The sequence below is a fragment of the Fonsecaea pedrosoi genome (genome assembly GCF_000835455.1).
Source record: "Fonsecaea pedrosoi CBS 271.37 unplaced genomic scaffold supercont1.3, whole genome shotgun sequence".
Classification (NCBI taxonomy): domain Eukaryota; kingdom Fungi; phylum Ascomycota; class Eurotiomycetes; order Chaetothyriales; family Herpotrichiellaceae; genus Fonsecaea; species Fonsecaea pedrosoi.
Genome location: NW_013550613.1, coordinates 4,634,017 through 4,648,316, shown reverse-complemented (window position 1 = coordinate 4,648,316; position 14,300 = coordinate 4,634,017). Strand labels below are relative to the sequence as shown.

General features: G+C 52.7%; 6 protein-coding genes across 6 annotated transcripts; 2 read left to right on the top strand and 4 right to left on the bottom strand.

The window, feature by feature from the left end:
- Positions 1 to 49: 49 nt before the first annotated feature.
- Z517_05615 (asparagine synthase (glutamine-hydrolyzing)) lies at positions 50 to 2,005 on the bottom strand (the record flags this gene model as incomplete). The annotated part of the gene is made up of 2 exons (XM_013430942.1): positions 50 to 1,796; positions 1,980 to 2,005. The coding sequence occupies 2 exons, from the start codon at positions 2,003 to 2,005 to the stop codon at positions 50 to 52; spliced, it is 1,773 nt and encodes a 590-aa protein (XP_013286396.1).
- Positions 2,006 to 3,812: 1,807 nt separating this feature from the next.
- Positions 3,813 to 4,400, bottom strand: Z517_05614 (SUMO-conjugating enzyme ubc9; the record flags this gene model as incomplete). The annotated part of the gene is made up of 3 exons (XM_013430941.1): positions 3,813 to 4,066; positions 4,123 to 4,307; positions 4,366 to 4,400. 3 exons carry the CDS (start codon positions 4,398 to 4,400, stop codon positions 3,813 to 3,815), a joined length of 474 nt encoding a protein of 157 aa, XP_013286395.1.
- A 429-nt stretch (positions 4,401 to 4,829) lies between these two features.
- On the bottom strand, positions 4,830 to 6,481 carry Z517_05613 (uncharacterized protein; the record flags this gene model as incomplete). The annotated part of the gene is made up of 2 exons (XM_013430940.1): positions 4,830 to 6,129; positions 6,177 to 6,481. The coding sequence occupies 2 exons, from the start codon at positions 6,479 to 6,481 to the stop codon at positions 4,830 to 4,832; spliced, it is 1,605 nt and encodes a 534-aa protein (XP_013286394.1).
- Positions 6,482 to 6,690: 209 nt separating this feature from the next.
- Z517_05612 (uncharacterized protein) lies at positions 6,691 to 7,869 on the top strand (the record flags this gene model as incomplete). The annotated part of the gene is made up of 2 exons (XM_013430939.1): positions 6,691 to 6,773; positions 6,867 to 7,869. The coding sequence occupies 2 exons, from the start codon at positions 6,691 to 6,693 to the stop codon at positions 7,867 to 7,869; spliced, it is 1,086 nt and encodes a 361-aa protein (XP_013286393.1).
- An 833-nt stretch (positions 7,870 to 8,702) lies between these two features.
- Positions 8,703 to 10,670, bottom strand: Z517_05611 (uncharacterized protein; the record flags this gene model as incomplete). The annotated part of the gene is made up of 1 exon (XM_013430938.1): positions 8,703 to 10,670. The coding sequence occupies one exon, from the start codon at positions 10,668 to 10,670 to the stop codon at positions 8,703 to 8,705; it is 1,968 nt and encodes a 655-aa protein (XP_013286392.1).
- Positions 10,671 to 11,037: 367 nt separating this feature from the next.
- Positions 11,038 to 13,734, top strand: Z517_05610 (uncharacterized protein; the record flags this gene model as incomplete). The annotated part of the gene is made up of 1 exon (XM_013430937.1): positions 11,038 to 13,734. One exon carries the CDS (start codon positions 11,038 to 11,040, stop codon positions 13,732 to 13,734), a length of 2,697 nt encoding a protein of 898 aa, XP_013286391.1.
- Positions 13,735 to 14,300: the final 566 nt, after the last annotated feature.

Genomic DNA, 14,300 nt, shown 5'->3' with positions numbered 1-14,300 from the left:
GCCTGCCCATGCTGATATCTTTCGTTCCCTGTACATTTGCCAGCGCGTATCACGAGCCAGCTTCGTCATCATATCTGGCAAGATGGGTTTCAATTGCTCGTCCGCTAGGATCTGACTGCTTCGACCAGGTTGGCGTCCATCGCATCACAGTCGAAGCACAGTATGGCGGGAAGTGCTCATCAAACATCAGACGATACCAATAAGCCTCCTTGCTGGTCGGGATGTCGTCACCCCATTCCGGCTTGGGGTTGGCCATCATCTCATCCGTCACATTGATCTCGGCCGTGTCTTTCAAAGCATCTATCCAGCCATAACCCACGCCATCGCTGAATTGCTCCTTCTGGCGCCACAAAATGTGCTCCGGTAAGTATGGTTGGACATCGGGCTCGTCGGTGGTGTCGAAAGCCTTGCGCAGAATATATTTCTCTATTCTGTCCTTGGTGATCATCTTCTCGGCCGGGTCGATATTCATGGCAACTTCTAGGAATTGCTTGTCTAGGAACGGCACACGAGCTTCGACGCCCCACGCCGAGGTGGATTTGTTGGCACGGAGACAGTCGGCCAAATGCAGATTCTTGATTCTGCGGACAGTCTCTTTGTGGAACTCCTCCTTGCTCGGAGCGGCATGGAAGTAGAGATACCCGCCAAAAATCTCATCGCTGCCCTCACCGCTCAGAACCATCTTGACACCCAGGGCCTTGATCTTCCGAGAGAGGAGGTACATGGGCGTGGACGCGCGGACCGTGGTAACGTCATAAGTCTCGAGGTGATAGATGACGTCTGATAGGGCATCCAGTCCTTCTTGGATTGTGAATGTGAAGTCGTGGTGTTTGGTGCCCAGGAATTTGGCGACTTCGATGGCCGCTTTGGTATCAGGCGCATCGGGGAGACCGATGGAGAAGGAGTGCAGTTGGGGGAGGAATGTGACTGTTGACAACTCGTCGTCATCGTCGATGCCCACCAGCCTGCTGCCTGTCTTCGGGGTCCTGTACCCGTTGACTTCACCATTGACCTCCCCGTTGACGACACCGTTGGCCTGACGCCTGGCGAGCGCTTGTTGATGAAGGGACTCCCTCTGCGCAATCGAAGCCACCAGACTCGAGTCAAGCCCACCGGACAGGAGGACACCGTAAGGCACCTCAGCCATGAGACGCTTGAGCACAGATTTTTCCAAGGTCTTCCTGATCAACTTGTAGTCGATGGGCTCGGATGGAACTCGGTCCGGATCCCACCACGACGGTTCGAAATATCGGGTGATCTTGTCGGTTTTGGAGTCATAAATGTGGCCCGGGGGAAATGAAATAATGTTGTCGCACACCGTGGCCAGGGCTTTCAGCTCGGAAGCGAAATAGACAGCCCCGGGTGTTTGGCTGGACCGACCAAGGTAGAAGGACGTGATACCGATGGGATCCCGAGCAGCGACCGTGCGGTCTTGTTCCTTGTCATAGAGCACGAAGGAAAACATGCCGTCCAGCTGTTTGGGAGCGTCTGTGTCATACTGCTGGTAGAGAGGGATGATGACCTCGCAGTCACTGTGGGTCTTGAAGCTATAGGGAACGGTCAAGTGCTTGCGCAGGATTCGGTGGTTGTAGATTTCGCCGTTGACGGCCAGCGCAATTGTGCCCTCATCGTTGACCAGAGGCTGCGCCCCGCTGTCCACTCCCACTATACTGAGACGCTCATGGCAGAGGATGGTGTTGTTTCCCGTCCAGTTCCCTGACCAGTCAGGACCGCGGTGCCGCAGGCATTTGACACACTGGAGGGCAGTGGTCTTGAAGGTTGCTATCGACGGATGACTGTGCGCGCAAAAGAGTCAGAGATCGTAGAGCAAGATTAGCAGAACTGAGGACACGGGAGAGGAGCCAGAAAAAGCAAGACGCCGATCGCGGAGCTAGAACCCAGGGAAATTTCCAGCCTCACTGCAGGAACCAGGACTCTCTTGATTGCTCCCAGGGAACGAGGGGGATGCGCAGACTCACCCGTGGCAGGCAAAAATACCACACATGACTGCCCACGATGCCCACGCTGCTTGCCCACGAGCGTCTGTTTGCTGGTTTGGCCTTTTGCAATGAGAGGGTGTGAAATGTTATGCAAGATGGGAGAAAAGTGTGGCGGCGTGGGCGTGGGACGAAATAAAAAGGACTGTTTTTGTTCCACGCTTCCAAAGTCCCCAAATTTTTGTTCGAAGGCAAAAAAAGGTCGGGAGCGTGGGATGACTTTGGGATGACTCAAGTCAACTCTCAATCGATAATTTTGATGGCTGAAAATGTTCCGGCCACTGGCTTCACTGGAGACTTGAACGGGCTCGACGGGAACGCCGCTGACTTTTTTGGGGGGCGTTTTCGGGGGGAAGGAGGATGGGATGCAGGATGTAATCGCAGCTGACCTTGATGTTCTTTTTTTTGTTGACGAGGATTCCAATGTCGTTTGTGGTCGTTGTCACTTAGAACTTCCTCAAGTCACAACACCGCGTGCAAGTATGTATTGGATCTTGTTTGGTTAGAGGGCGCAATGTGTTGAATCAGCCCACACTTTTTCCCACACACGAAAATAAAAAAAATAACGAGCCCACCCTGCTGCTGGACTGACCACAACCGGGATATTCTCTTTCTTCTCTATCTTATTTACTACACTTCGTTCATTCCTCGGATTAAATAGATAAGAGAAGGGGGCTCTTGCGGATCTCAAGCCGTTCTTAAGTAATAACAAGGTGAACCCGCCCTATGTGGCCCCGTCTCCCTCCGTCTCTCCCCCCTCCCTCTTGCCTCTCTCACTCTCGCCTTCTCTATATTTGAACTTGTCACGGTTATTCCACCCTGCGTCTGACCCCATCCCGTACTAAACTCAGGATCGGGCTATGGAAATTTGCGTGCCTGGGGAGGGAGGGGGGTGGTCGATGTTCCCCGAGGAAAGAGGAAGCCCGATGTTCGGCACGCGACCTCTTCTTATTACGAGTATCACTTAAAAAGCTGAAGATGAGTGGCTCCAGGGGAGTTTCTGTGGCACATGCTGGTCCTAGAATTCATGCCTAATCATGAATGCAGATATCCGGAATCCCCGCACTTTTTCGCTCTGGTATACCTTAGTAGGTATCTAGTAGTATCTAAACAGAAGGATAGCTCTCCGATGCCTAACTTGCCCTTCACCACGCCCATCACCCACCCCTCCTGCTTGGCTGTGCACCCCCACGCTTAGGCCTTTTGGGTAAAGGCTGTGGTGGCCCAGAAGAAGAGTTGCCCGTGCCCACAATCTCCGTAGGCGAGATCGACCACTCCCTCATACCCATTTGTCCCTAGGCCAGTTTCCACAGAAGAAAAATGTACCGGTAAGAGGAAGAGGCTGGAGGGGCTGGAGGGGCTGAAGGGGCTGAAGGGCTGGCGGCAAAACAGTAAATCGCTCATGTAGGTATCAGATCATACTCTGTACATCAAGACGAAGGAGAACACCACCGCAGCCACGTGGAGTGCATATTAGATACGTGATACCCCTAGCACCCTGGCACCCTAGCAACTTAGCTAGCTCATGCTACTCTTCGACAACTCCTTGGACGCCTATCAAAAAGAAATGCCAGCTGCCCAATGTTCCCATTTCCCCCCTTACCCCAAATCTCTCTACAAGATCCCCCGCCCTCCCCCGTGAACAGGTTATCTGGAGTGGAAATGCCTACTGCAGAACGCCGCGCTCAGAATCCACACACTAGTCTCGCATCACCCCGCTGTTTGAGCTTTGTGACAGCACATCATCCTGTCGCTAATATGCTCGTCGCAAAACCATCTCAGGTCTGTGCCCGACCATGTCCAACGCCACGAATCTCAGGGTGCGGGGTTGTCCTTGACAATGCTCTTGACTTTCTTCTCGTATGCGGGCCGATCCTTTTTGTAGAGATTGTATGCATCAGCCTGCGCTGGCGAGTCGGGATTGGGGTCGTTTAGCAGGTCTTGGATGCCCAAAAGAATTTGCTTGATCGTGATTGCTGGCTTCCAGCCCTCCTCTTCGTTTAGGATCGAGAGACACACCGTGCCCGAGGGATAGACGTTGGGGTGGAACAGAGGGGGGACAAATCTGCCTAAAAGGGCTCAGTCGTGTGCTTCCAACCAGCGCGCAAAGTCATCTTCAACTCACATCGGGGTGGCTTCGTAGGGTATTCATCCGGAAAGGCGAGAGTCAACTTGAACAGGCCCCCCTCCCAGATTGTCCTCTCCTTCCCTGGTATCCCAACTTCCCACATCTTGAGATCAACCACACCATTCGCATGTCGGACAGGTTTTGCATAGAAACCGAAAGGATGATCGCGGCGCCATTGTTTTCTGGGAGCAGGGGTTAGTAAAGTTGAAGGTGAGGCAACGTTTGTTTTGCGCAGCCCACCTTTCCTCTTGAAGACGGTTGATACAGAGCGACATGATGAATGACCAGGCCGAAGGGTGTCAGAAAGTGATAGAGAGCAGCGGAATCTCTCAGTCAGATAGAAATGAAGAGGAGGACTTTATGTGTTTGGCACTGAAGTTTGCTTGAGTCCTGTCAAAGAGCGCAAGGCACAGAAGAACAAGAACTTTTGTTGTCGGACAAGAGGCGGGCAAGGATCAGGTGGGTGGCACGTGGTAAGGCTGAGGCAATGGCAAGATCGGCGGAAGATTTCCGGCAGCCGGTTCTGTTAGGAGAAGGTATAGCGAGCAGATTTCGCTTGTACTTACTTCTTTTAGTAACCGCAGCCTTGCCACTTATCACCGAACACTGAAGACAGACAGAGACAAGGCTAAGATGGGTATCATTCGTCTGAAAATCATCACAACGGTCAAGTCTTCGGTCTTTCCGCTGGCTCTATATAGATGTTATGGGCCGTTCCGGATCTTCTGCAACCGCACCAGTATCTCCATTTGGTCGACCCATTTCTCGGCAAAAACTGTTTCTGTAAATCGTTTCGTGCTTGCACGCCCTCTTAATCTCATCGCGAGTCGTTCCTGCCTGCTCATCCCAGTCACTTTGGCAAAAGCAGCAGCAAACTCATCCTCTGTCTCGGCATGGAAACCAATGGGCTGACCCTCGAATGGAACCACGATGTCGAGCTTAGGCCCACCGCTGTTGTGTACCACGGGAATCAGTCCCGCTGCTAGTCCTTCCACATTGCCAATCCCGAAATGTTCTGCGTACATGCCGTTTGTACCAATACTCGACCTCCGAAGATACTCCAGGATGACTGAGAAGGGAGCATCACAGATAAAGGTAGTGGCGTCCTTGATCCTTAGTTCGTGTGCTTCAAGTCGGAGGTTATAAATGTGCTTCTCGTCCGGTGTATTGCTCCGAACCGACCCAATGAGAACCAATCTGGGTTTCTCCTTTGCTGCGTGGTAGAATTTGGCAAAGGAACGAAGAATCAAGGAATGGTTCTTCTCGGGTCGAAATTGAGCAATGTAGAGGACAATATTTTCCCGTTGTTTCTCACTCTCCTCAGTCAACGGGATTCGTGCTTCCAGCTCTTCGACGGGACAAGGCGGATATACTATGGCGGCGAAGGAGGAGGACGCTCGTTTCGGTTTCCAAAGCTGGCGTATGTGGCCTTGTGTCCAAGTCGAATTACACATGACCACATCGATCTGCCTCCCGACAAAGCCGTAGAGCCATGCAAATGCACGCCAATAATACTTCTTTCCTCTACCCTTCAACCCCTTCCCAGCACCGGCGTGGATCCCCATTTGGCCTGTCGTGTCCTCCAGGCTATCCAGCATGTCGGTGGAAATGGTCGGATAATGTACATATGCCGCATTGGGCACGTTGGGGAAGAGGTATTTGCAGAGAGCGACTGCAAATGCGTAACCCATGGTATCGATGAATATGTCAGGCACAAGCAGTTGAAAGGCGTCATAAGCCAGAACCACCGAGCCGAGTGACTGACCCAAAAGTGTAAAGTGAGGATAAGTGCTCGCAAGAACAAAACGACGCCTCGAAAGGTACAGAAAAACGAGGGAGTGTTCTTGAAGGGTGATGCCAAAGCGGGTTCTAACTGTTGCTACCACCAACGATCGGTCAATGTCGTGGTCACCGGTGTAAACTGCGCAAATGGCGTTGGGCCATCGTCGCTGAGTTGCGGCAATGGCTGCCCACAACACTCTCTCACCGCCACCACCAGCATTGCTACTCAAAGTCAGAAAAATGGCCCATACAACGAAGGGGAAACTTACCAAAAGGGATGAAAGAAGCCAATCACTCCGGCCCATTCATCCTTGAGAGGCTTGCCATTCTCAGCGCTGCCCTCTTTCTCGATCTTCTCCCACCCATCTTCGGCTTCCTGTGACGCAGGTTGATTCTCCGATACCGCGGCTCTCTCCCGCCTGACCCTTTCGAGGATCGCGGTCTTTCGATCCCTAGTCTGTGCACGAAGATGCCAACCAAGCGCGCGCAGTGATAGCTGTATCAGCAAGAGGAATACGAGGGGCACAAGCGGTACTACCGCCAGGATTGCCACTGCGCTCGATGAGGCGGACATTGCCAATGCTGCAGTAGACAACAGTAGTCACCGAGACGCATGCTTCCAAGATCGTTGGCTGAGCGAGAAGGAGGACAATTTAGCTACAGGGGTAAGACACGAATAAACAGGCTGAAATGAGCAATGAGCATTGGGCAATAATAATAATACTATCAGCTGCGGCTCCAGGGCCTGGCGACCAGTGTGGCCTCTTCTTCCACCAACCAACAATGACGCAGCCTCGGGCCACGCGCCTGTTTCCCACCCTTGCCATCCCCGCCGCTATTCGTGGGCGCGTGTCGACGGGTCACTCGTTTGTTTCATGCTTTCGCTGCACCACGAGACCAGTTTCCATATGCTCCCTCCAAGACCTAGCTAACACACACTGAGCAATGCTCTGCCGCAGGGCCCTTCGACGTTGGGCCGAGTTGGAACGCCAATGCTACAGGCACAATTGCCTCGATGCCCGGTCGCTCTCATGTTCCTTTCACTCGTCCCATCCTAAACCCTTCGCGGCCGAATGCCTCCAGCTCTCCGGAACCATCTTTCAAGAGGTTCACACATTCACCGGTCTACCATGGTACCTGTCGATCCCGTTGACCGCTTCCCTCCTTCGGATGACCTGGATTCCAGTCCAGCTGTTGACACACCGAAGTCGGAAACGGAGAGAAAGCGCCATGCACCTCGCAACTGCTTGGCGCATAGCATATCAAGACACGGCGAGGATAAAATATCCCGCGGGAAGGGAAGCAGACGCCAAAAGAGCTGAGAGCTGGGTGGCGAGCCAGCTCAAAGCCCGAAAAAAGGCCATTCAAAAGCACATCCCATATCTACCAATATGGGTGGAACCAGTACTTGCGCTATCATTCATACCTGTATGGGTATTCAGTATGGACTGCATACGGCGCATGGCGGGCGACAAACGGACCGTGACGTCGATGTTCTTCAGATCTGACGGCGGTACCGTGGATCCAAACATTGTGCCCGCGGAACCAGGCTTTCAGACTGAAAGTCTCTGGTGGATATCCGACCTGGCCTCGCCGGACCAACTCTGGATTCTCCCAGTGACATATGGGACCCTAGCGACCTTGAGTGTGTGGCTTAGGGTGAGGGATGCTGCCAAACAACGGCCAGAAGTTAGCTATTCGAATAGCGACGACGCGAGATTAAGGGTTCTCGCTGCAAAATTCAACAGGGTTTTGTCCTATGTCATGACAGCCCTGCCTTCCGTCTTTACGTATCTCATTATCAGGAGTGACCTGTCCACAGCTGTGGTGCTGTATCTCATCGGGACCACGACGACGCAACTTGTGCAGCGGCCTCTCCTCGCCAGCGTCCTGGGGACCACCAAGCTCGTTCCACCTCTGAGAGCAAAACAAGCGAAAGCCAAAGGACAAGTGGAGGCATGAATGATACCCTCGTGATTGTATTTTGGAAAGCAGGAATAGAATTCTTCAATGATGGGAGTTTTGTACAGGATAAGAGAGGATATGGTTTCAGCGTACAATCCCTACACCTCACCTTACGCCGCCAGCTACGTCTTTGGGAGGAGATATCCCTCGATCTGAGGTTGGGATATAGCAACACAGTGTCGGACTAGACGGCATTGGCGGTAAACGAAAAGTATGTTCCTTGATAGATCAATGGTGATCTTGTTTAGAAGGTAATTATGTCTCCATACCTTCGACTCGGCGGGCGTTTGTGTCCCTGTATATCTATATACGTAGACCGATTTCGTGTTACTCTCCCTCTCTCTCCCTCTCGTACAGTAACCTAAAAAATCACATGGTGTACGTGTACAAATATGCAGAATATACTAGTTTTCAAGTCGTGTCAATTTTGTTGTCAACCCCGGCTTCGGGCGCACACGCCCGGCATCTACGAGACAACAAATATCTAGACAGGCCCTAACGCGTGACGCCAAAGGCTCCCATACTAAAACAGGTGTGTAGAGAGGGAAGTCTTCAATTCGCTGCTCATCGCACCCCCCATTCCCATGGACCAGCGGGGTGATTCCCTGCCATCAAAGCACTATATCAAGCAGGCAATGTGCTGTGGTGAAGGATACATCAGCACCACAACCTCTTTTCGCCTGACCGCCCATCGTATATTGGTAGTCATGAAAAGGAACACCAAACCAGATCCCAAAGACCCTTGCTGGCGCAAGCATCTAAATGATAACGGGTTGCCCGATGTGGTCTTGGCTTGTTTAAACTTCTCTTTCCGAAAGAGCATTTTCGTTTCATAGCTTCGCCTTCAATTGCCCGTCCTCAATCTTTTGTGTCTGTCGTGCCGTTGCTTCGTCGTTGATCACAACCTTGCCATCGGCTTCACCAGCCTCACCGAAGAATATGACCTGGACGGTCAAGTCATCCCTGTATCGTCGGCTGTAAGGGCTCGGTAACGTGAGCAGCGCGCACACCATGTCTTTGTCTTTCCCACCCAACGCGTTCCGAATGAGGTGAGTTGCACAGTTCTTGTCCTCAACCACGAAGCGATTAGAGGTGGAAGGGGGTGAAGCAGGAATGTCCCATTGTTGCTGTCGGATGGGCTTCTCCACGTTGTTGGTGTTGGAGATTTTGCCATCCTTTGCGTCCTTCTGGCTAGAGGAGGTGTCGATGCGGCCAGTCTTGTCCATATTTCCCCCTTTCTCAACTGGTAGCCCACTGGGCGTTGATTTGAACCAACTCGTCAACCAAGCACCAGTATTCGTCCCCGAGGATCCCTTGCTACTGGCAAGTTTGTTTTGATGTTCGATCCATTGACCCACGAGCCCAACAACTTCTTCGTTGGTCAGCATCTCCCATAGCCCGTCCGTGGCCATCACCAGAAAATCACCGTCAGAGGGGTTGATCTTTGTGCTCGTCACCACAGGCTCTGCAGTGACATAGGGTGGAGTTTTCAGCAACTGATGCGGTGTCCTTCCAAAGAAGTGCTTCTTGATCCGATCCTGCGTCTCTCGCGACCATTTATAAAATGCATCCCCGAATGCGCGAGTCGGTTCCAGATTGCCCAAGACTCGTCCAGCTCGAATAACGTAGTCCTCGCCTGGATGTTCGGCGCGCATGCGTGCTTCTTCGTTGGGATTGGAGCCGGTCTGGTCTTCTGAGAGTGGCGTGGCAAACCACTTACCCGTTTGCGGGTTGCGACGGCCAAGCACGGCGCGGGAATCCCCAGTGCATGCGACGCGGAGGGTCTTGGACTGCGAGTCGTAGAAGGACAGCAGTGCGCAGGAGCCTGATAGAGCAGGTGCAAGTATTTCGGCAGCAAGCCGTTTGCTAGGGGTTTTGCTGAGTTTATTGACACTGTCCAAACAGATTTCGTTGTCCAGCTTGACGAAGGCGGATTTGAGGGCTTGGTCAATAGCTGCGGGTGATGGAAAGGGGGACTTTGCGTCTGAAAGAGCCGCCTTGTAGGTGCGATTAAGTTCGCGGGCGGCGAAAGAGATCAAGACCTGCCGCAGTTTGGCAGAGGTAGTCCATCCGGAATGACCGTCGAAAACACCCCAGAACATCCAATCCGATGATGCTGAGCCGTCTGTGGCAGCGACTGTATTCGGAACTTCGACGATCTTCTCTGCATGGTCATCCTCTATTGGGTCGTTGCTGGGAAGCTGGACCATATCATATCTCACCACACCCCGTCCTCTGCCGACGAGGAATGATTGTTCATTCTTGCGTAATCTTTCTGTGGCTTGCTCAGGGGTCATCATCTCTAAGACCTTCCTGCCGTAGTCATCTGTGTCCTTGGCCAAAGGACCGTCCCCCACGATGGACCCGGTGAAGAATTGATCGTTGTCAACTACCAATGCCTTCCGATATTGTTCGGGACCTGCAGTCACTGACGCAGGGTCAGCAGCTTCTGCAGAAGACTGTGGAGTATCTGCTGTGGTGCTCAGACCCCTGCTAGACTGTGGCGATACTGATAATGGTTGGGTTTTGAGAAGATGCTCTGGCCCATCACCTCTGTAAGCATACCAGGCTCCGATTGCTCCCAGAGAACCAACGAATAGGATTGGTATCTTGGGTATACGCATAGAGGACTGGAACGGTACTCGAGACGTACTGTATCTGCGGACGAGGGAGGCTGAGTGAACGTTGGCCGAGGCTACGACATGGTTCGGAGGCGCAAAGGGGGACGATTTGGAGACGAGCTTCCGAGAGGCAGAGCGTCGGGCCGAGCGAAGGGCGAAAAGGGCAGCGCGACGCATTGGAGACGACGGAGGTCAAGGAGGTGAGGAAGAAGATGAGGATGAAAGCATCTAGGGAGGGCGAAAAGGACAAGAAAGGCAAGGCGAAGGCGATGGCGACGGTGACACTGACACGGACACCGGAGCAGATACTCAATTTATTCGCCTACAAAAGTCGATGAGGCTGGAGGCTGTTGGATGCGCATCACGCAGATCTAAATTGAACCAATCGGAGATTTAATTCTCCTGCTCCGCTTGGGTGCCTCGTAAACGTCACCTGCCGCATCAACTGCGGCGGAATTTCTTTGCAGTCGCATATCTGCCTATCCATCACCCCTCACATTCGCCGCTATATTCTCTGCTGTCGAAATTCGCAGGAACCGGTAATATGTCTTCGCGAGCCCTCCGCAAACTACAGCGGGAGCAGGAGTTGCAGAGACAGGTTGAGGCTGCTAAAAAGGCATACGAGGAAGCGGAAGAGTCAGAAGAGGACGATGATATCCCGGAGCCACCCTCCCGGCCTATGAATGCTTTTGACATGCTGGAGGATATTGAGGATGCAGGTGATTCTGACGAACATGAATACGAGGCTATAAGACGCGCAGATGCTACAGAAACCCCCGACACCAAGCCATCCCAAGATTCAATATCAACACCCCCTACCAAGTCGAAGAAGAAAAAGAAGAAATCCAAGAAGAAAGGCAAGGCCAAAGAAGAAGCACAGAAAGACCAGGAGGAGCAATCTGGCGACGAAATTGACCGGGCACTGAAAGAGTTGGCTGCAAAAGAAGGACGAGCACAGGCGGCGTCTGCTATGAAACAAGAAACACCTACCTTTGAGACGAGAGCCACCAGGCTTCTGGGCATAGATTCGCACAACCTCAATCCTGTCAACGAAATGAAAAGCCTTTTTGGGAGCATTGCACTTGAAGGGCAAGAGTCTCGCTCGGCGCCTCGAGCACCACGCCGTCGAGAACAGAACCAGCAGGGTGGCGTTGATCTTGCGACTGCACTTACGGGGAGATATTGTGCAGCGAGCAAGGGAAAAGAGCTAGGATCTCTCGCACACCGGCGGAATGTCTTTGTCCAGGGCAAAGAAGAGTGGCCCTTGGCCACGAGTGGAGGATTGAGCATGGAATTGGTCAAATCAGACTCTGATTCGAGGGATTCCTCCGAGAAGCGATATAACATCATACACCAAAACGCCTATCGCGAGACTCAGGTTTATTTCTGCATGGCTGTCGAATCAATGGATCCTCAAAGAATGATCGGCATGTTATCCATGTACCCTTACCATGTTGCAACTCTCCTCCAAGTCTCGGAAATCGCGAAACACCAGGGCGACAACGCTGTCTCGGGAGATCTTGTTGAACGTGCGTTGTTCTCGTTTGGCAGATCGGCACACAGCACCTTTCCAGCCTCTCTGAGAAGCGGCATTGCTCGTGTGCCATTCAACGACCCGGCCAACCGAGAACTATATCTCGCAATCTGGCGATACATCAGAAATCTCGAGATGCGGGGGACGTGGCGGACAGCGTTTGAATGGTCTAAGGTCCTTCTTCAGCTCAATCCGCTGACGGATCCCTATGGAGTCACCCTTATGATCGATCAACTTGCCTTGAGAGGCCGACAACACGCTCATCTTATTGCGCTCTGCTCGGACGATGCATATGGACAAGCGTGGGATTTTCTGCCCAATATTCAAATTTCTCTGGCACTCGCCTATCAACGGTCCGGCAATCCACGTGAGGCGCGTACTCGTCTCGCCGTTGCAATGCACAAATACCCTTACATCTTATCTGCTCTGGCTTCGACACTCGACATCTCGCCGCTACCCAAGTCCCTCTGGGCGAAGTTACCATCCACTGACGCTGAAAAGCTCTACACTCAACTTTACGTCACTCGTGCAAAGGACCTGTGGAACACCCCCGAAACTATCAGCCTCCTCGCCGAGGTAGCGGAAACCCTTTCTCACTACAGCGACGCGATCTCGGCCGCTCCAAAGGCGCCGAAGCTGGAGATTTCACTCGAAGAAGCCAGGCATATCATGCTCCTCGAAATCCCGTCGTTGATCGCCCTCCTCCCACGTCGGTTTACGACTATGCGTACTTCGTCATCCGATGTCCTCCCTCCCCCAGACTCCTTGTCTGACTATGTCGTTCGAGCACCGGGCCTTGGTCGTTCGCGAGGGGCTGATGGAACTATGCAAACTATCTTCAATGCCGCAGGTGCGACTGCAGGCACCGCGGGCAGCCTCCTTACACGTATCATGAACTGGTTCCAGACACCGGTCTCTGCAGAAGGCGCGAACACCGGAGGTGAGTCGGAAGGCCAAACTGCCCTTCGCGCATTGCAAGAGGGACTCGGGGGTAATATTCCGCCGGAAATGCTTGAGGAGCTCCTGAGGATCCATCTGGATGAAGCCGAGGAGATAGAAGAAGGCGTTATCCCTGAGGGATTAGGGATGGCTGGTGGGTGGGACTATTATACGGATGCGAATTCCAACAATTCGACAGCTGACGACGATGATGACGGTATGCCTGAGTTGGAGAGCATTCCCGACGACGAAGCGACCACGACCCAAACGGGACAGTCGCATCCCCCACACTCAGCCATGGTGGAAGATGCTGACGAAGAAGACGAGGGCGCTCGAGACGGAGCACCTCAACGTGTCCTGATTGGCGGTCATGCGGTGTTACGACACGTTGATTCGGACGCGGAAGAGGAGGAAGTCGAGGGAGCGGGCGAGAGTCGCGCGATTCCAGCTCTCCGGGCTCAAGAACCGCAGCCCTTATCACAAGGTGCAAACGACTCTACCACAAGTGGTGCTACACCCTCCTCCTCCTCCAACCAAGATCAAGATCAAGAATACCTCGACCCTCAACGCCTACAACGCTGGCTCCTCACCAACGGGCTTAGTGATCTCCAGTCCAACCCGACGAATGCGCAGACATTGCAAACATATTTGAGGAGGCTGAAACTCCTGAGCGCAAAACAGCAGGATTGGATCGTCAGGATGGTCCGACAACGCGCTGGCGAGGAGGTTGAAAGACGCGTCAGAGAAGCGATGGAGCGCAGCGGATAAGCTGTGTTTTCGGCAGTTCTGGGAGGATGAAAAATAGATTCTGGAAAAAGCATGCCGACATGCATAGAGATGGCACGGCTAAGCTAAGCTGAGCTGAGAACAAACCGGTGTATAACACCAAAGATATCATGAAATCATCTCATCCCATGTTCCTTTTACCTCGACAAGTGATACGTCTCAGCCCGTACGTGTCTGTACCTAGACAGGATAGGGACCGAAACCTTTCTTCTTCAAAGTCTGGGAAATAAGAGGGGGGTGTTGGGGGGGGAGGGGGTTAATGAGCTCGTTCTTGTACACTCATTCTTTGTCTTCTTCTGTACCATTTGTATGGATTGTGTTCTCGCACGCTCTCCCCTTCTTTACGTGGTTCTGGGACCATGTTCCTACATGTGCCTACATATTCCTCTTCGGATAGCATATACCTCGTATACCCTCGTATATGTATGTGTGTGTATGTATGTTTACACGTTCTCGCACTCCCCCCCATCCAACGAATTGTGAAAGGCCCCCCACCAATAGAAAAGCGGCCAATAGTGATACCTATAAAAAAAAATGGGAGGTCTCCC